Source organism: Procambarus clarkii, chromosome 23 (assembly GCF_040958095.1).
Source record: "Procambarus clarkii isolate CNS0578487 chromosome 23, FALCON_Pclarkii_2.0, whole genome shotgun sequence".
NCBI classification, from domain to species: domain Eukaryota; kingdom Metazoa; phylum Arthropoda; class Malacostraca; order Decapoda; family Cambaridae; genus Procambarus; species Procambarus clarkii.
Window position 1 is genome coordinate 31,398,636 of NC_091172.1, and position 22,669 is coordinate 31,421,304.

Genomic DNA, 22,669 nt, shown 5'->3' on the forward strand with positions numbered 1-22,669 from the left:
AAACAGTAAAGGTCCAAGGACTAGGGAGCCGGTCGGCTGAGCGGACAGCACGCTTGACTTGGAATCCTGTGGTCCTGGGTTCGATCACAGGCGCCGGCGAGAAATAATGGGCAGAGTTTCTTTCACCCTATGCCCCTGTTACCTATCAGTAAAATAGGTATCTGGGTGTTAGTCAGCTGTCACGGGCTGCTTCCTGGGGGTGGAGGCCTGGTCGAGGACCGGGCCGCGGGACACTAAAAAACCCCGAAATCATCTCAAGATAACCTCAAGAAGGACTGAACCCTGCGGGGACTTGACTGGTGACGTCTCGCCAGTCTCACCAGTCTGAGACCTCACCCCTCACACTGACTCGTTGTCTTCTGTTGCTTAGGTACTCCCTTATCCAATGGAGTACCTTCCCTTTCACTCCTGCCTGCATCTCCAGCTTTTTTGCTAGCCTCTTGTGTGGTACTGTGTCAAAGGTTTTCTGGCAATCCAAAAATATGCAGTCTGCCCTCCCATCTCTTTCTTGCCTGATTTTTGTTGCCTGGTCATAGAATTCAATTAATCCTGTTAGGCAGGATTTGCCATCCCTGAACCCATGTTGATGCTTTCTTACAAAGTTCTTTCGCTGCAGATGTTCCACTAGCTTTTTTCACACAATCTTCTCCATCAGCTTGCATGGTATGCTAGTTAGGGACACTAGCCTGTAATTTAGTGCCTCCTGTCTACCCCCTTCTTGTATATTGGGACTACACGAGCCCTCTTCCAAATTTTTGGCAGTTCCCATTACCAGTGATTTGTTATACACCAAGGAGAGTGGCAGGCACAGTGCTTCCACTCCTTCCTTCAGTATCCAAGGGGAGATTCCATCTGGGCCTATAGCCTTTGACACATCCAGATCTAGCAACAGTTTCCTTACTTCCCCACTGGTAATCTCAAACTCTTCTAGTGGGTCCTCGTTAACTATTCCACACATTGATAACTGTGTGTAATTATCTAAATGTAATTACCTAAGTGTAGTTACAGGATGAGCTACACTCGTGGTGTCCTGTCTTCCCAGCACTCTTTGTCATATAACGCTTTGAAACTACTGACTATCTTGGCCTCCACCACCTTCTCACCTAACTTGTTCCAACCGTCTACCACTCTGTTTGCGAAAGTGAATTTTCTTTTACAGGCATACCTCAGAATAAGAGTTTAATCCGTTCCTGGAGACGCCTCGCCTTCCAAAAACTCGCATTCCGAAGTTAATTTCCCCATAAGAAATAAAGGGAAATGAATTAATCCGTTCCTGACTACCCCAAAAACCCCACATCAAACTAAATTTTTATACCTAATTTACCTAATTCATCTAAATAAACCTACAAAACTGTGTTCCAGTTATTACTTACCTTGCTGTCGAGTGCTGTAGGCGTATGGAAGATGGTGAGGAGGGGGGAGGAGGAGAGGAGTTACTGTTTGGAAGGGGAGTCCCCTTCCATAATCACATCACATAACCCCATGCCTTGTAACACTATGGATACCACTTCTCTTTCTAAATTTTTCAAACCAGCCCCTGCTTGCCTTAAACTCTTTCTTATCTGCATCACTCGTTGCAGGGGTATTCTTTAGAAGGTCTTCGTGCAACACCCTGGCTTTCTCACAAATAATGGCCTCCGAAACACTATCACCCCTCAACTCCTTGTCGTGTATCCAAATTAATAACAACTTTTCCACTTCTTCAAGTATTTGTGGTCTTTGTGCCATTAATGTTCTTACTCCTTTTGCCACTTTAGCACCCATAATCTTATTTTTCTTCTTAAGTATAGTGCATATTGTTGATGTGGCTTTGTTGTACTGCCTACAAAGTTCAACAACACGTGTACTGTTCTCATGCTTCCGAATGATCTCTTGTTTCTCCTCTATTGTCATCCTCACATGAGCTTTCTGGCCTTTATCCTTACCACTGGCTTTCTTGGGACCCATGGTGAGATATATAATAACAAATTGTATAGACAAATCACCAAAAATCCAACAAAACACTGAAAATCCGCGAGAAGAATTGATGTGGGGGTAGTCACTGAGCGCGAGACAATAATAAACTGAGGGGCGGAGGGGCGACGAACGCGCTAGGTCGGCTGTACGCGTATCAACAAACTCGCGTCCAAACTCGCCTCCCGAAGTAACCATCGCCTTCCGAGACAAATTTTTGGAGTAAATACACCTCGCCTTCTGAAAACCTCGCATACAGGGACAATCGCATTCCGAGGTACCACTGTATTTCTTTGGCATCTGTGTTTAGCTTATTTAAATCTATGACCTCTTGTTCTTGAAGTTCCAGGTCTCAGGAAATCTTCCCTATCAATTTTATCAGTTCCTGTTACTATTTTGTACGTAGTGATCATATCACCTCTTTCTTCTGTCTTCTAGTTTTGGCATATTTAATGCCTCTAACCTCTCCTCGTAGCTCTTGCCCTTCAGTTCTGGGAGCCACTTAGTAGCATTTCTTTGCACCTTTTCCAGTTTGTTGATGTGCTTCTTAAGATATGGGCACCAAACAACAACTGCATATTCTAGCTTTGGCCTAACAAAAGTCATGAACAATTTCTTTAGTATATCGCCATCCATGTATTTAAATGCAATTCTGAAAGTTAGAAAGCATCGCATAGGCTCCTTGCACAATATTCTTTATGTGGTCCTCAGGTGATAGTTTTCTATCTAGAACCACCCCTAGATCTCTTTCTTTATCAGAATTCTTTAAAGATTTCTCACATAATATATAGGTTGTATGGGGTCTATGTTCTCCTATTCCACATTCCATAACATGACATTTATTAACATTAAATTCCATTTGCCAGGTGGTGCTCCATATACTTATTTTGTCCAGGTCTTCTTGAAGGGCATGACAATCATCTAAATTTCTTATCCTTCCTATTATCTTAGCATCATCAGCAAACATGTTCATATAATTCTGTATACCAACTGGTAGATCATTTATGTACACAATAAACATCACTGGTGCAAGAACTGAACCCTGTGGTACTCCACTTGTGACATTTCTCCATTCCGATACATTGCCTCTGATTACTGCCCTCATTTTTCTATCAGTCAGAAAATTTTTCATCCATGATAGAAGCTTACCTGTCACCCCTCCAATATTTTCCAGTTTCCAGAACAACCTCTTATGTGGAACTCTGTCGAAAGCCTTTTTTAGGTCCAGATAGATGCAGTCAACCCAACCATCTCTTTCCTGTAATATCTCTGTGGCTCTATCATAGAAACTGAGTAAATTCGATACACAGGATCTTCCAGATCGAAAACCATACTGTCTGTCTGATATTATATCATTTCTCTCCAGGTGTTCTACCCATTTAGTTTTGATTAGCTTTTCCAATACTTTCACTATTACACTTGTCAATGATACAGGTCTATAATTGAGGGGGGTCTTCCCTGCTGCCACTTTTGTAGATTGGAACTATGTTAGCCTGTTTCCACACGTCTGCTACGATTCCTGTACACAGGGATGCCTGAAAGATCAGGTGAAGTGGAATGCTGAGCTCAGATGCACATTCTCTCAGAACCCATGGTGAAACGCCATCTGGGCCAGCTGCTTTGTTCTTCCCGAGCTCCTTTAGCATATTTTCCACTTCATCTCTAGACACCTCTATCCGCTCTATGTTGTTCTCTGGAATTCTTATTGTGTCTGGTTCTCTGAATATTTCATTTTGTACAAACACACCTTGGAACTTTTCATTTAATGTTTCACACATTTCCTTTTCATTTTCCGTGAATCTGTTTCCCATTTTCAACCTCTGGATATTATCCTTTACCTGCAATTTGTTGTTTATGAATTTGTAGAATAGGCCCGGTTCTGTTTTACATTTATCTGCTATCCCTTTTTCAAAATTTCTTTCTGCCTCTCTCCTTACTGCTGTATAGTTGTTTCTCGCATCTTTGTATCGCTGGTATGTTTGGGGGTTTGGCCTCTTCCTATACTGATTCCATTTTTGTGTCTTTTGGTCTCTTGCCCTCTCACAATTTCTGTCGAACCAATCCTGTTTTCTGGCCCTGCATCTCTGTTTTGGTATGAATGTTTGTGTGTCTTCCTTGTATAGTTGTAAAAATTTGGCATACATTTCATTTACTTCCCTGCCTAGCAACAATTCTGTCCAATTACACTCATTAAAAATTTTTCGAAGTTCCCCATAGTTGCCTCTCCTTAAATAGAGTTTATCAACTGTTTCAATGTCCCCATTTTCTTCTAGATGATATCTTATCATCTGTAGATAGATGTGAGATGGTGTAGATAGATGGTGATATAGATGTGATATAGATGTGATATAGATGTGATATAGATGTGATATAGATGTGATATAGATGTGATATAGATACCTGGTTGATACCTGGTTGATGGGGTTCTGGGAGTTCTTCTACTCCCCATGCCCGGCCCGAGGCCAGGCTCGACTTGTGAGAGTTTTCTCCACCAGGCTGTTGCTTGGAGCGGCCCGCAGGCCCACATACCCACCACAGCCCGGTTGGTCCGGCACTCCTTGGAGGAATAAATCTAGTTTCCTCTTGAAAATGTCCACGGTTGTTCCGGCAATATTTCTTATGCTTGCTGGGAGGACGTTGAACAACCGCGGACCTCTGATGTTTATACAGTGTTCTCTGATTGTGCCTATGGCACCTCTGCTCTTCATAGATGTGATATAGATGTGTGTGTGTGTGTGTGTGTGTGTGTGTGTGTGTGTGTGTGTGTGTGTGTGTGTGTGTGTGTGTATATATAATATATATATATATATATATATATATAATATATATATAATATTATAATATATAAAATACGCATGCATGTACCAGTAATGTGTCTGCTTGGTGCAACAGTGTCAGTTTCAAAAATGTATTTGTTCCAGGTTGGAGATACAATAGATGTAGTAGTAATTGGAGGCTACACAGGAAGAGGCAAGCGTGTCGGCCAGTATGGAGGTTTCCTCTTGGCTTGTTATGATGAAGACAATGAAGAATATCAAACACTTTGTAAGGTAAGTTGATAGAGAAGTTTTTGCAAGCTTAGGTAAGGATAATAGCAAAGAAAGGTGTCATACATATATTTGTTCGTCAGTCTGGAGATTAACCGTAGGTTTACTTGTGACCGGTTTCAAGAATTCTTCTGCTCGCACATCCCTGCTCAATACCATGCTTCTCCGGTGGTGATGGTAACACTGTTGCTGATATTGGTGCTCAAGCGCACTTAACCATCACAACTCGGCACATTCAATACTTCCTGTAAGAACCTGAGCCATTCTCTTTTAAAGACGTCAAATTTGTTCCCAGTGAAATTTTTTTTTTACATATTCGTCAGTACAGTATTCACTTGTATGCTCTTGGTACTTCTGTTTTACGCTTTTTGTTTGACAAACTTCTGCCATGGTGTTGCAGTGGCTTTTGTACAGTTGTTGACTGCAAACTTTCTTAATTAATAAATATTTCTTCATGTAATTTTACTATTGTGTACAGTTACATCTGGGGCTTTGTTATGAAATAGTAATATTTTAATTGATCCTGACATCTTTTGTGCTTATTTTTCTTGTATTTCTATTTATTCATCAATATTTAGTAATATATATATATATATTTGTTGTATGTATTTGTGTCAAATGTATATTGAAATGTGTGGAGGTGATGAGTGGGTAAAATTTTTGAGGGGTGCAAGTTATCCATAGTGAGCTCTGAAAGGACCTTCAGGATCTAGATGTAGTACATCTAGATCCTGTGGAGTCTATAAACACGAGTTTATCTTTCTAGATTGGAACTGGTTTCACAGACGAAGATTTGCAAACTCACACAACTTTCTTCAAGGATCACATTATAGATAAGCCAAAGTCTTACTATAGGTAAGTTGTTGCTTATATTTTGTTTAATTAAATGCATAAATTAATGAATTTATAATTTTGATTGTAAAGAAACTCCACTGTGAAAGTTGATATATTTACATAATGTTTTGTTTGTAAGGCCTCTTACCACATGTGTTACATAAGGCTAGTGTTTATAAAAAGGAGAAATAGGGGGAAGGATTAAGGTGGTGAAGAAAAATGGAGGCATTATGTATTAAGGGCAGTAGTGTTGAATTTTGCTTAATTTTTGTAATGTTAATTTTAATAATAGGGAAATTGATTGAATAATGAAGGATCCCTTTTTTGACATCCACAATAAACGTGGATAATAACATTTCATTCACTTGGGCCCTGGGAGCCTCTAACTACCGACCCTAAGAGCAGAAGACGGTAGGTCTTATCAGCCACGCTACAGAACATGGACAATAAGGAAGGAGTCCAGAAGCACCTAACTGCTGCCCAACTTACTGTGGCAGTTCTGTGGCGTGGTTGATAAAGCTACCATCATCCACTCTTGGGGTCGTTGGTCCTAGGCTCCTGGGGTCCAAGTGAATGTAAGGATCTACGTCGCGAGGTGACACATAGAAGACAGAATTTGTAGACAGTGCAGATAAATATTTCCTCTGGCAGCACATGATACTGACAACAAGGGAGGGAGGGAGAGAGGATAAATGTGCAGTGTTAGACCTGGTGTTTCCTAGAGAAAGGTAGATGTTGATAGTATAAGATAAGAACAGCTGCTTGGAGTTAGTGACCACTGTAACTACACTTTTGATCTAAAGGAGAAAAGGGTGCAGAATTGGTTCAAGTGCAACAAGTCTACAGGACTTTGAGAAATTTCCTCCAGTAAATTCAGCAAGCGAGAAGGACTCTTTACCAGACGAGATGATGATGTACATGGTGCGTTAATTACTTGGCTCCCACTAAAAAGTGGTGGATGTGCAAAATTTGGCCCTCATTTAACAGACAATACAAGGAAGTGAAGGACATTAAAGAAGAGCTTTATATAAAATGATGGCGGCATATTTTTTTTTTTTTGTTGTGAAACATGAAGTTTGGCAAGAAGTCTAGTCTTTGCTCCATATATGATGTACTCACCTAGTACATCAAACATGATGTGTTTTCAATTGAGTGTACATGAGACGTAACGCCCTTAAGTGTGTTACATCACGAGAAATAACCACATTTAAGAAGTACAGTACTGTGTGTTGCTTTCAGTAAAACTGTATCATTGAGTGGTTACATTAAGATCAGACTGTATTAATGTCCCCATGGCTGTAATACTTAAGGATTACACACAGAAATCACAATAGCGTGATGCATCAAATGAACAAAAGAACAAATTCGAACCCTCATCTCAGCCCTTGTGGATTTGTTCACTTGTGGGTTTATTTAGATACTGTTATTTAGATACTTATTTTTACATTCTTACTGTCATTTGAGATGATGGGTGATCATGGCAGTTTAGTGTTATCTTGAGGTTATCTTGAGATGATTTCGGGGCTTTAGTGTCCCCGCGGCCCGGTCCTCGACCAGGCCTCCACCCCCAGGAAGCCAGCTGACTAACTCCCAGGTACCTATTTACTGCTAGGTAACAGGGGCATTCAGGGTGAAAGAAACTTTTGCCCATTTGTTTCTGCCTCGTGCGGGAATCGAACCCGCGGCACAGAATTACGAATCCTGCGCGCTATCCACCAGGCTACGAGGCCCCCAATCAATTATGGCTGGCAATCAATTGTGGGAAATTAATGACTTCAGTTTCCAGGATCCCCTTGTTCACTGAACTGAAAATGCATATATTTAGGGGTGTTGAAAGATACAGTTGTTGGTGAAGGTTGCTAGGTATGAAGGAATTTATACTGTTTATGAAAGACATGAACTGTTATTCACATTTTGTATACATACAGTATATTTGTTTAGAAGATGGGTACATTGAACCTTAATTTTTGAATATTAATGTTTGCAGATATGAAAACAGCATCGCACCGGACCATTGGTTCGAACCTGTGCAAGTGTGGGAGATAAAATGTGCCGATCTCTCTATATCCCCAGTTCACAAGGCTGCTTCCGGCATTGTAAGTCATTATATTCATTTTTGATACTTACATTTTCATGATATTAACCTGAAAACCATTATTTCTATTACTGTACTGTATTATCAGCTTTTGTCTCCCTTTTTCTTCCTCCCTAAAGCAACATGTCCCCTAATTCATGTTAACAGTTGTATACTTCACATTATTCTGACGTAAAATTCTCCCACTTCCAGTGTTACGTCTCTCGTCTGCATTCATATTTTTCTCGAGTTCGTCCTCTCTCGAAACCCTCTTTCCGCTAATATTTTCAACGATATCTCTGTCCCATATTACACTTTTAGTATTTCAATTTCTCTCACAATCCTTTACTAAAGCTGGAAATAAAGGAAGTTTCCTCCATGTATTTAGTCTTAATCATTTTCTATAGATAGCAATTAGATTAACATTCTGTGTTTCAATGATGCTGAAACATGTCATCCATACTCCAACAGTAAACAATTCCTAATATTGTTGACGATGCAAAAATGCATAATCTATTACATATACACTTTTGTTTTTGCATCTATTCTCTAGAGAATTAATTTGCGAACATTTTGAATTATAGTTATAATCCAACAAATAACTTGGAAAATGCAAAATGATTGTAAACATTTTTTACATCACTGAGTGGCTCTTCGTAAATGTCCTGAGCTCAGGAAGTTCAGGATATTTACGATCAGAATTGCATGGAGAGTTCTGGCTGCTTAAGTGTTAAAAAACAATACTAAATCAATTTTTTTTGTAATACAGTAAACATGAAATGTTTGCAGAATCATACAAAAAAAAAGCTGTTAGCAGACATAAACAAATCATTTAGGTATTTGTGTTCATATTGCTACAGTGTTTAGACTAATAGCTTTGTACATTATCTTGGAGCCATATTAATTCTCTCATCTGCAGGTTGATCCAGAAAAGGGTATATCTTTGAGGTTCCCAAGATTTTTACGTATCAGAGAGGACAAGAATCCCGAGGATGCCACAAGTGCAGCGCAAGTAAGTATAAAAGCGAGCAAACATTTAAAACTTAATTGTGTTAGGGCAATTAATATGATCCTAAGTATTACTCTGGAAAGTCCCATACTTGAGTGGTAACTGTATGCATGACATGAATATTAGGAATTGTTTGGCATTTAACATGTTTTGGTAATTCCCAAGACATCTAAAATTGCTTAAATAAGACTCCAATATACTTGTTTGTTTGATGCCCAATTAAAGCAGTCACTAGTTTATAGTTCAGTTTGTAGTGCCTGTGCCTGACGAGTTCATGGAAACATGCCCAACTATTTCTGTCTTGCCTGGGAATTGAACCTTGGGATGCTTCAATGTGAACCAAGAACAAGGCTGAGGTGCAACAAGACCCTCAATCCCATTGCATGACCTCAATATTCTCTCAATAGATATGTCGCATGATTTCATCATGCCGTCCCTACTTGTATGCCAGATACAAGCAGAAACTTAAAAGAAAATAGCTGTAAAAGTCCTTGTGCAGGATGAATGAATGACTGAGAAGGGGTAAATACATATTCAATGGTAAGGAAATAATATTGCAGACTTGCAAGTGGGGGGGGGGGTGTGAGTGTGGCCAGTCATTATTAAAGGGAATGGGCAACGTTTGATACCCAGTGGTAATGCTTCCACTATCAAAATACTCCTTTCAGCCTCCAATTTAAAGAATTACAAATTTACATTGTAGTATAAAGCAGAACAAGATTTGTGTTGTCAAGCCAAGGCCTTTGATTACGTTGATTATTTACTTAGAATTAACGTTATCACCCAACTTATGTGGTAGTATAAAGGATGCTATCTTGAGGTATTTAGAGAAGAGTAGGAAAGCTTAACAAATATTGAAGTACTGTATTTAAGCTTTAAAGTACACAATTGCTTTTCATTGTTATTGCCAGATTTTTTGTACAGTTTATTGAGATACTTTTCTCATGTGAGAACTTGTTCTCTAATTAGAGTTACTTCTTTTCCAGATTGCAGAGCTTTACAATAGCCAAGACCAGATAAAGAATAAAAAGTCATCAGGAAAAACCGTGGAAGAAGACTTTTATTGAGAAGTTTACTGTAAGGATATTAGAGATCTTGGTTCAGTTCAAACTAGTTTGAGCCAAGGAAATGTAAAATCTTCAACTAGCACAGATGTTTATCACACACAACACATATTTGAGATCCTGGTATTGCATACTGAAATTGTCATGCATTTGGTGTTATATGACCAACCATACAGGAAAGTAGAAATCAGGCATCATTTTGCACATTTTTGTGCCTTGAAATTCTTTATATGTTTTTATATTATTATTATTAATTATAATAATAATAATATTCAAGGACTTGTTATTCTTAGCTATGTAGTTTTAGACGTTTTATGAAAGAGTTTTTCTGTAAATACCTTTGTTTTAATAGTTTGTGCATCAATACAAAAATGCTGAATATATTCTAGTTATTATTTACATATCATTTAACCCTTAACATGCTTGGGGTATAATATCCTTTGTTCCCCCACAGGCACATGTAATTTTGAAAAAAAAAAAAAAAAATCTTGCTAATCTGTTAATTTGTGTTCACTGATCATGGGAAAAATAATAAAAAAATCGTAAGTGGCATATATTGCCCGCTATAGGGCGGAGAAGTCTGGCAAAAAAACAGGTGCTGACTCAGTGTGTGTCCCAGGCGGTCTGTTGATCGCCAGCTGTCAGGCCAGAGTTGCCACAAAGAGATAATTACCTAATTATTTCAATGTCTTTGATTGATTTTTCGTAGTTTTTTTGCTGTAATATTATTCAATAGTGTGCAGTTTGATATATTTATATAATAAAATGAGTGAATCATCGCTGTACTCAAAAATATGGTGTGCATATTGTTGATTCAATTATGTTCATCAATCAGTGAACAAATACTTTGTCGGTTATTACACTATATACACAGGTTATATATAAGTATCTGCATGTTTTGTTCACCATAACGAACCACTAAGTTGCTATTATGAGTCAAAAAGTAACGAGGAGTGACCGCCGTGTACCAGCCAGCCACTCACGCCCTCCCTCAAGTCACCTGACTCACCCACATTCTCCTCCCTCAATACTGTTTTTGCTTTTATTCACTATATACAGACGCTATATATAAGTATCTACATTCGTGTTCACCATAACGAACCACTAAGTTGGTATGCTGAGTGGCAGTGGCAGCCTGCCACTGGCTGCCACTCCCTCCCTCCCTCACCTCACCTGACTTGCCACCATTCTCCACCCACCATACTGTTTTTGCTTTTATATACAGAGGTTATATATAAGTATTTACATGTTTTGTTCACCATAACTGTACATCTAAGCTTGTATGGTGAGTAAAGGCACAAAGACGTAGGACCTCATACAGTCAGCTGATGGCTGCCGCCCTCAAGGCCAGACGCACTAATATTTCTTCTCCAACAATATTGTTTGTGGTGTTATTACGCTATATACACACATTATATATAAATATCTACCTGTTTTATTCACCATACTTGTACAAGTAAACTGGTATGGTGCCCAAAGACCATCGTGGTAACCAGTAAATAACACCGTCATCTGCACGGTGACATTGTGCAGACGACGCCACCGCCCTCACCAAAATGGTGGCTCCCAACCTCCTACTCTTGCTGTTTATACCCTCTATACACACGTTATATATAAGCATCTACATTTGTGTTCACCATAGCGAACCACTAAGCTGGTATGGTGAGTGCAATCAATAAAGGGTGGCCACACACAGTCAGAAGACATCGCCACCACCCTCCCTCTCACAGCATTACTCCTCCCTCCATGGCGCACAGCGCTAAATATCACCACAATCCTGCTATTATCAGAACCCTGGTCAGTTTTATCACAGTCAGGGGTCTTCTGTAATAATATCATCGCTACATAATAGCATGAACAAGTATATTTTGGCATTTTTAGGCGATGCTGTGGTCACAAGCTGAACTGCAGTGCTGTTAGCTCATGCTGCGTGCATCAGGCTTGGTAGCTCACTCAATACTGAGGCCCCTAACACCCGGGAGTTTGGCCCACGATTTAAAAAAAAAATGGCGTCTGTTTACAAGAGCCCTGATGAAGGTGTGGTGAACCCCGTGTATCCGCGAGCCGTTTAAATCTTGCGTAGCACTCCAACACGTCATATGACGTGATGCGCACTTTTTCGGTAAGTTACTCAACACATATGACGTGTTGCGCAGTTTAAGGGTTAACACTTTGGCGTACCCCGCGCGCCACCGCTCAACTGCGCGATTTGGGTCCCAGGGTGTCACAGGAGCGCGCGTAAATTCTGAAAAGTGTATACTCTCTTCAACTTTGTCACCTTAATTCTCATCCTACGAGATTAAATTTGGTATCATTGTGTTCGCAATAGAATTCTCTACAGCACTAAATGCATATAAACTCCAAAAGCCCGGCTAATTACCCGCAGCAAACAGAGAAAGTGCGAATGAGTTACCCAGGAGCGCCCAAACGCGATAAAATGTTTTCACTATTTTCACTCTGGTCACCTCAATTTTCGTCCTAGGTCTTTCATTTTGGTCTCAATGGGTTCGCAATAGAATTCTCTAGAGGAACATTAGCATATAAAATAAAAAACCTGGTCACGCTCCAACCGCCGATGAGTTGAAGACGGGCCACGCGTTAGCTGTGAGTGAGCGCTCAGACGCCTTCCAGCTACACTCCCAATTCCTGCCCTTTTCAAGCCTTTCTTCCGCAATTTTCTTCCTGGAAGGGCCTTGTTCATGATCACTATCCATCGTGGAGTAAGCATAGATAGTTTCTAAAGCCACAGTAAGAAATATAGCCACGGAAAATAGCCGAAATGTTCACACGTTTGAGATGCGAGGGGAGGCGACATTGGTCACAACAGTGGAGCGAAAACAATGGGCCCACGGCGTGTGCCAAGCCGCCTGAGGGCCACGAGGCTCAACAAAGAAAATGGGAAGACATTGGCGCTCATTTTAAAACCAGTCCCAAAAGAATCGGATAAAAACCTGATTTTTGGCGATTATTTAAAGTGGAATTACCGACAGTAAACGGATGACGCAATGCTGCGTCATGCCCGGGCGAAAGTGTTAATAAAAGTTGAGTATATATATGTATTAGGAATTGCCTCATGGTCACTCTTAAAATAAAAGCTGCTCAAAATCACCTTGTACAGTGATTGAAGAATAAGTGTAACAAATAAATGTCTTTTCATGTTGTTTACATCAAATGTTTTATGTCCTTTGTATTTGCTTATGATGAAGAAGTATCATTGTTAAGCTAGGATATCTTTTCCTTCATCAAAGTTTGAAGAAATTTTCAGGTAAACTTTTTTTGACAGAAAATGTGTTCATCTGTTTATCACTTAAATAAGTATGTGTATTGGTTTGTTATCAGTGTGTATCAGTACACATTAATTAATACTATCTAATAATTAGAAATATTTAAATTATGAACAATGTTATTGTTACAGGCACTTTGGGCCAGTAACCGGGTTCTTGTTGTTATAACCTCTTCTATATCCAACCCCAAGTTGGTGGTAAATTTTCAAGAACTGACTGTGGCAGTAGTAGTGAATGAATAAAGGGGTGGATAAATAATGCACCATTACACCTCACCAATATATTAACATCTTCACCACTATATATATATTGTATTAAAGTATTACTATGCATATTTACAATGTGTCGCTTTCACTCAGGACACAGTACATCGGCAGCGTTCATCGAATCCCGACGAATCCACTTTCCAGGTACACCTCGTCCACACCTAATGGCAAACACCGGCGAGTTCACCTTCTTCAATATGGGCCAGTCCACACATACCGTATCTTCACGATGTGCCAATATGCCACCTCCGCTCTCCAAATACACACTGGCAGAGGGTTTCAGCAACACGCTGACAGGGGTTTGAAACAATCACATACAGGGGTAGCTAACACCCTGGCAGAAGTCACTAGCAGTACTTCTCAACAGACGCATCACTGTCGTCGCATAACTCCTCCTGGCCTATCCCAGGTATGTCAGCCCATACGACACTGCATAAATCAGCAACTCTCACACTCCTATAACTGATGGTGGCCACTTTGCCCTCTCACAGGACTAAGTCAAGAGTTCTTGGACTGCCTAAGGTGAAGTGCCCTCCTTAGCACAATTGCCGCCTTATGTCACCTCTGTGAACATAAAACGTCAGTAACTAGACAGACAGTGTACTGGGTGACCCTAGGATAACACCCTTCAACCGGGGAATTGACACTGTAAATTGTAGCCACAACTTAGATGGCGTTGATCTCGATATGCCACTCGCCAGAGGTCATTATCATCGACCTCCTCTTCTAACCGAGGCAGGAAACCGGAGCCTTTCACCGATACCACGCCACCACCAACAAATGGCGTTGTCTGTGTAGCACTCAATACCGGGGAGTTGAAGTGTAAATTCATAGATGGCGCAGAAATAGCCACTCCACACTCCAGCGATGGTGTCAATACCGTAACAGTTATAAAGTTTTCTTGGTTGGCCTTAATTACTTGAAGAGGAAGTACTTTGGAAGGGTTATATATAGTTTTTTCTTTTTTCTTTTCTTTTCTTACGTCTGGCAGGGAAGATACAAACAAAGACACATCGACTTGCGTTTTGCTAATCTAACGTAGCTTATTTAGTTCAATTTTGACCTCTGGTTTCCACTGAGGAACCCAGGGTCGTAACACTCTTTAATATATTATATTTTGTTGACCAAACCACACACTAGAAAGTGAAGAGATGACGACATTTCGGTCCGCCCTGGACCATTCGCAAGTTGATTGTGATCATTCACAATCATCACAATCAACTTGCGAATGGTCCAGGGCGGACCGAAATGTCGTCGTCTCTTCACTTTCTAGTGTGTGGTTTGGTCAACGTATTTCAGCCACATTATTATGACTCCTCGTCTGCATATTATATTTTATTCTGTAGCATTATTTGTTGCTCTCCATTACTTTGCTTTTTGCCACACATACATCATTGACACTGCTTCCTGGTCAAATTGTACATTCTTCCTCAGATTTTATAAATCATGTGATGGCCATATAATTTTATAATAATTTTATAATTTAAATAATAATAATCATATAATTTTAATGAGACCCTGTCCTAGAGATCACATGCAGAATCATGTGATCTTTAGGATGGGATCATCCTAGAAATCACATTCAGGATCTCTAGGATTCTGCATGTGATCTGTAAAGATCACATGCAGAATCCCAATCGTTTCAAGTGTGTTGCAAGGCTCCTGAGGCTGTGTTCCTCAAAGGAGAACCTTATTTCACATTTCAATTCATTAAATATTAAATATTTTTTACAGGTATCAGATTACTTTAATATAAGCATAATCATTAGGATTCTATTCAACAGATATAATTAAAGAAATATAAGAGAAACTCAAGCAACAGTACTGAAGGGCAACATATTGACACAGTTTAACAATGTTCAACCTGTTGCAGTGGCGACTTGTGTGGTGAAACAATAGGGTAACTAGGAGCCCAACTTTAAGGCATGCTTACCTCCACATCAGCCGGAGAGGTACAGGGCTGGCTAAAAATATGGGCCACCACAAGAAAGATGCCAATCAAAGGAAAACGACTTAAGTGGGCACTTCTCTTGGGGCAGCGATGGGGGGTGTGGTCAACATGGAAGGTGTGACATGAGGCCAATGAACCTGACTGGAAACCAGTCAACCCAACTGGAACGTGGTCCCTGTTAGTCAAGCATGCAAAGCCTGCCTGAAGCAAGACACGGTCAGCAGTGTGTTTGAGCATGCAGAGGACAATCATAATCTTCCTGGAACAAGCCCAGACAATTCTTAGATCATCCTACTGCAACCTGGACCTTACTAAGATAATATGCAGGGAGCTCAAGACAACCTTCAACTTTTCTGGAACAGCAGCAAAATTCTCGAGACACCTAAACCTTGCTAAAAAACTTGGAACAAATTGTAGTCCAGAAGAGATGGGAGAAGTTTCCTGTTTTCCATCTGAGAATCTTGAGGAATGGTGATGTGTGCAGAATAGAAGAATCACTGGAACCAAAGCCAGTGCAAAGAACAATTAAAGAACTGGGAAACACACCTTGGGAACTGAAAGCCACAGAGTGAGGCCAAAAGCCTCATCCAGAAAATTGCCATATATATCTGGAATCTACAGTAGAATCTTGTAAATCAGGGAATCCCCACAGGAAACTAGAAAAAGAGTGCATAGGAAACGGATCTTCTATTGCCGAGACTGTGGGTCCCAATTAGAAACCAAAAAGTTGCCATAAAGACACCGGACATACATTCATGAAAACGAAGTCAACCCTGAAATGACAAAGCAAAGCAAAGCAAAGTGGATACGTGAACCTGTGGGCCCAAGCTCTCACTAGTCCAGCCTGGCCCTGGGCTGGGCTTGGGGATAGAACTCCCATAACGACACCCAGGTACAAAGGGGCAGACATGTGACGACCTCGACTGGTGTAAAGTGACTTGTCTCAACCATTTCTGCACTTTCATTGTAAGAAGTCAATGGTAAGAAGTCAACCCTGCTTCGCACTGATTGGTTCCCACAGGTGGCATCGTCTTGGTTACCATGGCAACTGGAGCCTCAAGCTCCTAGTATCTCTTGGTAGGAGAGCGCCCTCGCTTCTTTAAGGTATCGTGACCATACAACTCCCTCTTTAATGAAGTAATACACATTCACACTTATCCTACCTAATTTCATCTGACTAAAATACACTGGCATGAATGAATGAATATCAAATCAATAGCTGCCGAATGGGAACAATTATCTTGAGATGATTTCGGGGCTTGGTGTCCCCGCGGTCCGGTCCTCGATTAGGCCTCCTCCCCGAGGAAGCAGCCTGTAGCAGCTGTCTAACTCCCAGGTACCTATTTACTGCTAGGTAACAGGTAACAGGGTGAAAGAAACATTTTGCCCATTTGTCTCCACCTCCACCGGGGATCGAACCCGGAACCTCAGGACTACGAATCCGAAGCGCTGTCCACCCAGCTGTCAGGCGCCCACCTATTATATTGGAGGTAGCCTATGCTAAGCTATCTGGAATAATGATAGATTGTATGCGGTTGTGCCTCTATTGTTAATTGTGGTTGTGTCTCCGTTGTTGTGGTTTTACCTCCATTGTTAGTTGTGGATGTACATCCATTGTTATTTGTGGTTGTGCCTCTGTTATTGGAGCTTTACCTCCATTATTGTAGTTGTGCAACAGAACAATATTGCGTAACCCGCTATTAGGTGTTCCCCCATTGTTATTTGTGGTTTTACATCTGTTGTTAGTTGTATTTGTACATCCGTTGTTAGTTGTGTTGTACCTCCGTTGTAAGTTGTGGTTGTATCTGTTATTAGATGCTGTACCTCCGTTGTTAGTTGTGGTTGTAGCTGTGTTGTTACATTTGTACCTCCGTTGTTAGATGAGACTATACCTGCATTGTTATGGCTGTACCTCCGTTGTTATTATTACTCAAGAATTAGTACTAACCAGGAGGCGGCAACGGGACGACTTGATCTTCGGTAAGGATCTTAAATTGCCCAGTTGTCGTTTGGTTGCGCCTGACTGGGAGTGAGGGGAAAGAACCTTCGCTGGCTTCAATATTTTGCGGTTGTGAATATTCTATTGCGATTTTATTTAGAGACCAAATTAATAAAAAAAAATGTTAAATTTTATGAAATATTTTTGCCTCGTCTCTGATGAATCATTTTCTACGAGGAATGTGAAAGAGCTATTTACCTTAGGGTCAGCATTATATTTAGTTGCCATGACTTGTGAAAGGTTCCCAAATTTTTCTTGAGGGATTTATTTCCAACTCGATTTTGAACTGGCCTTTATGACCTCATGGCACCATGTGGTGACTAATATAACTTTGCCTGTAACTGCTCAGAAGGGTAGAAATAGCCTAAGCTACTCTATCCTTTTGAGATGTATCCTATTGTTACAATTAACGTACTTGAACTCTGCTCATTTATACAGAATTAAAGTAAACAGTTCATAACTAACACAAGCGTCAACAATAACTACTTATCATAAGCAACCTGTCCTAATAGAACATTGCATTTTGATGTATATGCAATAAATGAAAACTACTGTAGTTCGATTTCAATCAAACCTTTTTGACCAATTGTATATGAAAAGGGTTTCATCTGGTCCAAGTCTCAGCATCGTAGCATAAATAGGAAGGGAGAAAAAAATATTGAAGTATGTGTCAAAATGTTTCCAAAATGGTTAAAAATTAACATCAAACACAGGTATCAGCTGAAGTCATGTCTATGACTGCTATCACAATAGCATGTAATACAAATATTTAATAATTAGTTTTATCCCCCAAAAAATTAGTTAAAAAAAAAAAATTCTTGTTTGTTTATCAGACAATTTGCATGAAACTTGTACACCTGACTGCACGTAAGCCTATCTGTAAGGGTGCCAATTTTGGAGGAAATTGGTTGTCAACCTCAGCTACAGATGGCAGAACCTTAGACTTTATTTTTTACTTATATATTTTCAAGTAACATAAGCGTTCCTATAATTCATTTTTTATTCAATTTACATGAAACTTACACCTTATATGTAGAGTTTAGGTTTCTACAGATCTGTTTCGACTTTTTTGTTCTAAGTTCATTTATTGATTTTATAATAGTAATAAACCATGATATATTTGCATAATTTTTTATGGAACTTTTACTATTTGTATTAATAAAATTAAAAATTTTGGAAAATCCGCTGAAACATCCTTTTATTTTATGCTAATGTGATAGAAGTGTGTCATAGAAAGGATTTCATTTGCAACTTGTGGTTGTAATTTCGTTTTGAAAATGTGTGAAATTCGTTGAAAAAACAAAACAAAATACAAAAATCTCCCTTTCTATTTAGGCTGCAATACTGAAGCTTGGAACAATTGCAACCCTTTTCATATACAACTAGTCAAAAAAGATTTTGTTGGCATTTGAACAACTTTAAAAAAAAAACTAACTCAAGGCCCCTTAACGGCCACTCCTCGTCGTGAATTAAATCTTAATTTAAAGTGATGCAGTTTAATGAAGCACATTGCAAATTATTATTAATAAAAGATTTGGAAACAATTGTTATTAAGATACATTCTTTATTTTCTTATTAAATACCCTTTATAATATAAGCACTAGTTTTTTCCCGCGGACATGAATGTACTTTGTCGTCGTGTCATTGTTTACTGTGGACTCGCGCGGCTACCTTCAATTTTGAAGGACATTAATGTTAATTGTGATCTTCAATTTAATTTACAAAATGCCTAAAGTTACCAGCACACAGGCTAAGGCAGGTACCCAAAGGAAGCACTTGACGGTTGCCCCAAAAGTTGCAGCAGCAGAGTTCAACATCGGCCAAAGTACAGTAAGTGACCTCAACAAATAGAAGAAAATGCTACTAAGATATGTGAGCACCACAGAGTGTGCGACTTGTGGTGCTGCGTGCTCGAGAAGCAAAGGCTGCTCAGTATCCACAATTGGATTATGTAGTGTATAAGTGGTTTTTTCAGCACCGCACAATTGGCATTGCAATACGATTTGAAGAGCTTAAAGTTGCAGCAAAAAAACATGCCATTTAATTAGAAGATTTAAGGCTCGGCATAACATTTCAAACACCAAAAAAATTCTGGTGAGGCTTCAAGGCTGATACCACTAATATTGAATCATTCAAGGATAAATTAAACCAGTACATTGTCAGTAATAATTTAAGCAAATATCAAGTGTATAATGGTGACGAGACAGGGTTTATGTGGAGAGCTGTACCCAGTAAATCTTTAACCAGTAGGAAGCAGGAAAATATTTCTGGACGAAAGATAAGCCAGGAACGACCCTCGGTCTTGCTCTGTGCTAACGCTGCCTCGCACAGGACAAAATGTACAGTGGCAAGCAGGTCGTAAAAATCCTCGATCCTTGAAAAATATAATGCCGGCACTACCCGTAATATACTGCAGTTCAAAGAAATCACGGTTGACTCAATCAATATTTATGGACTGGTTTGAAAACCATTTTCGCAAGGAGGTTAGAGAATTCCAGATCAACAAATATGGAATACAGGCCAGTGAGGTTAAGTCATTGTTGCCACTAGATAATGCCCCTGCTCATCATATTAGCAAGTTAATTTTATGGGATGGCAGATTAAATGTATGGCACTTCCTCCAAACACAATATCATTGATCCAGCACCATGGATCAAGGTATTATTCTTTCTGCTAAACGTATGTACCAACCAGCAATGCTTGAAGATGTTTTAGTTGTTTTACCTAGCGAGGAAGCTGTATCGACAGGAAAGAATACAAGGGCTCAAAGAACACTAAAAAATTTCAAAAAGTACACAATTAGGTAAGCAATATTTCACTGGACTAGGCTTTGGAATAAAGTTAAAGAAACCCCACTAACAAATTCATGGAAAAAAACTTTTAACAACTAGAGGTGAAGCATCAGTATCTATAATAATAATAATAATAATAATAATAATTTTTATAATAATAATAATAATAATAATAATAATAATAATATAATAATTTTTATTTAGGCAAAGGTACATACATAAAGAGATTTTACAAAGTTTGTTGGCTTTATAGATAAAAGCTAGTACAGTACATACAATGCCTAAAGCCACTATTACGCAAAGCGTTTCGGGCAGGAAAAAACACTACTGACTAAAGCTTAAAACAAATGGGTAAAAAGAAAAAAATGCGTTGAGTACAAATAAAAATAGAGGTAAAAGAGGGGGGAACATTGTTGAAAAAACAGCACAAATACAATTACAAATTATTACAGAAAATTACATTAAAACAGCGTTGATTTGAAAAACAAAAAAAAAATCTGATAGTGAATTCGAAGGTTTTGAAAATGTAGCCAACGATTTTGAAGGGTTTGAAGAAAGGATCCGTACACTGTTCCTCCTGGTCAGGATGTAGGAGTGAATGGCACCAATGAATGGTTAGAAAATGATTATTAACTGAAAAACAGATTGCTCAAAATGTTCTCGGAAATGATGATGATGACTCGGACGATGTTAGTGAGGCTCTGCCTAGAGGTGTCTGATATCAGAAAAGATTGAAACCAATTGAGAACCTCACTGAATATTCAAGAAAAATTAAACATGAGGTTGTTGGAAATATTTATGTACACTTAACAGCTTTTAAGCAGCGTATCAGCACGTTAGCCAGAGATAATCTGATTCAGGCGAAAACTGATAAGTTCATGATTTCAACTGTCCGTGAAAAATCTTCGTCTACAAACCATGCTGCACCCGCTGGGAATTTAACAAGTCATGCAGTCTCGGCCAGCAACGAATGCCCTACAAGCCATGCTGCACCCGCCGATGCTGAATTCCCATCGACAAGTCGTGCAGCATCCGCTACCGATGATATAAAATACGATTGAAATGTATATACATTGGTGAAAAAAGTTTTGATAAAGTACAGTATTGTAAGTGTTAATGAATAATTAAGCCTTGACAAAAAGATATACTGTACACATAAATAAGTTTAATTGTACAAGTGTGTTACAGCTGTTAGTCAACAATTTTTGTTATTAAAGTGCAGTACATTACTCGCACGCGAATTATTAGTAGGCCTAGCTGTATGTGAAGTGAATGCCTGAAAATAAGTATACATACTGTATAGTTTTATGAAGTGAATGATAAAATCCTTGAATAGTATACTGTCGTGAACAGTATTGTACTACATTATACTGAACAATACAAAATAAGCGCCGCAGAGGATGACGTATAATCTTCACAGCTTCGTAATCTTCAGTCATAACAAGTAAGTCAGTTTATAAATTTTATTACAGTATTACAACATATTAATTGTGTTTTTTCAACAATATCTACATATTAGTCTCTGCAAATGTATATTCTTACCACAGAAAATGTGAACTCACAAGATTTCGTCTTTGCTAGCTCTGGGTTGGGCTCGATCACCATTGCATGGTCTTAACATTAAAAATAACAAAAATACATTACCTGTACTGTACAGGGTAAACAAACAGATTCCTATTTTTTTTTTTGGGGGGGGGGGAGAAAACATTAACAATCATTTATTGATAGACATGAAATATTTCGCAATACAAAGGAATCGACCTATTTTTTCCACTCATCTTGACTTGATAAGGTGTTGACGCATCAGTCATGCAGCAGCCGACAAATCGTCGCACTACAAAATGGAAGCGGCTCGCGAAATTGATATACTGTCCCGTTTTCTGTATTAGGTCCTCTGGTAGGTTAGGATAAGGGCACTTTAGTACAACAGTTTCTTGACGTTTGGAAACCTTAGGCAGACTGGCTGCTTCATTGCCATTTGGGACCCATGACTTTCTCCGCAAGATATTTCAAACACGATTCCACAGTCAGAGTATTGCGATAGCCTAGCACACGTCTCTCCCAGAGTGCCAGTTTGGCTCTGAAGAATGCCGATGACAGTGCTTCTAGCACTGTCCTGGGGGAGTGCTGATGGCAGTGCCTCGGCCACTGACTTAATGAGGCTCATTCTTTCACGAGCCCAGTCCTCAGGGTCCAGAAGAGCGGACAGGAAAGGAACGGCTGTAGTAGGATAACTTTGTTTTTCTTCTAATTCAGCAACTAAGGTTGGGATGTGTCGACCTGGGGCGGACGCGGAGACCTGGATTTTTTTCCTGGACAAAAAAACTGTTTTCCTTCCACTGTCGAGGGTATATACGTAGGAAGGTGGGGCCGGTGGTGGGTGTTATCAGGAGTGC

At 39.5% G+C, this 22,669-nt stretch overlaps 1 protein-coding gene across 1 annotated transcript in view; it reads left to right on the forward strand.

Annotated features, from left to right (window-relative positions):
- The window catches only part of DNAlig1 (DNA ligase 1), a 16,148-nt gene extending 5,786 nt beyond the window's left edge, over window positions 1–10,362 (forward strand). The window contains exons 6-10 of the mRNA XM_069330093.1: window positions 4,875–5,003; window positions 5,767–5,855; window positions 7,822–7,930; window positions 8,828–8,920; window positions 9,904–10,362. Of these exons, the coding sequence (XP_069186194.1) occupies window positions 4,875–5,003; window positions 5,767–5,855; window positions 7,822–7,930; window positions 8,828–8,920; window positions 9,904–9,984 (501 nt within the window). The 3' untranslated portion in view covers window positions 9,985–10,362. The remainder of the gene's footprint in view (window positions 1–4,874; window positions 5,004–5,766; window positions 5,856–7,821; window positions 7,931–8,827; window positions 8,921–9,903) is intronic.
- The last annotated feature ends 12,307 nt before the right edge of the window (window positions 10,363–22,669 follow it).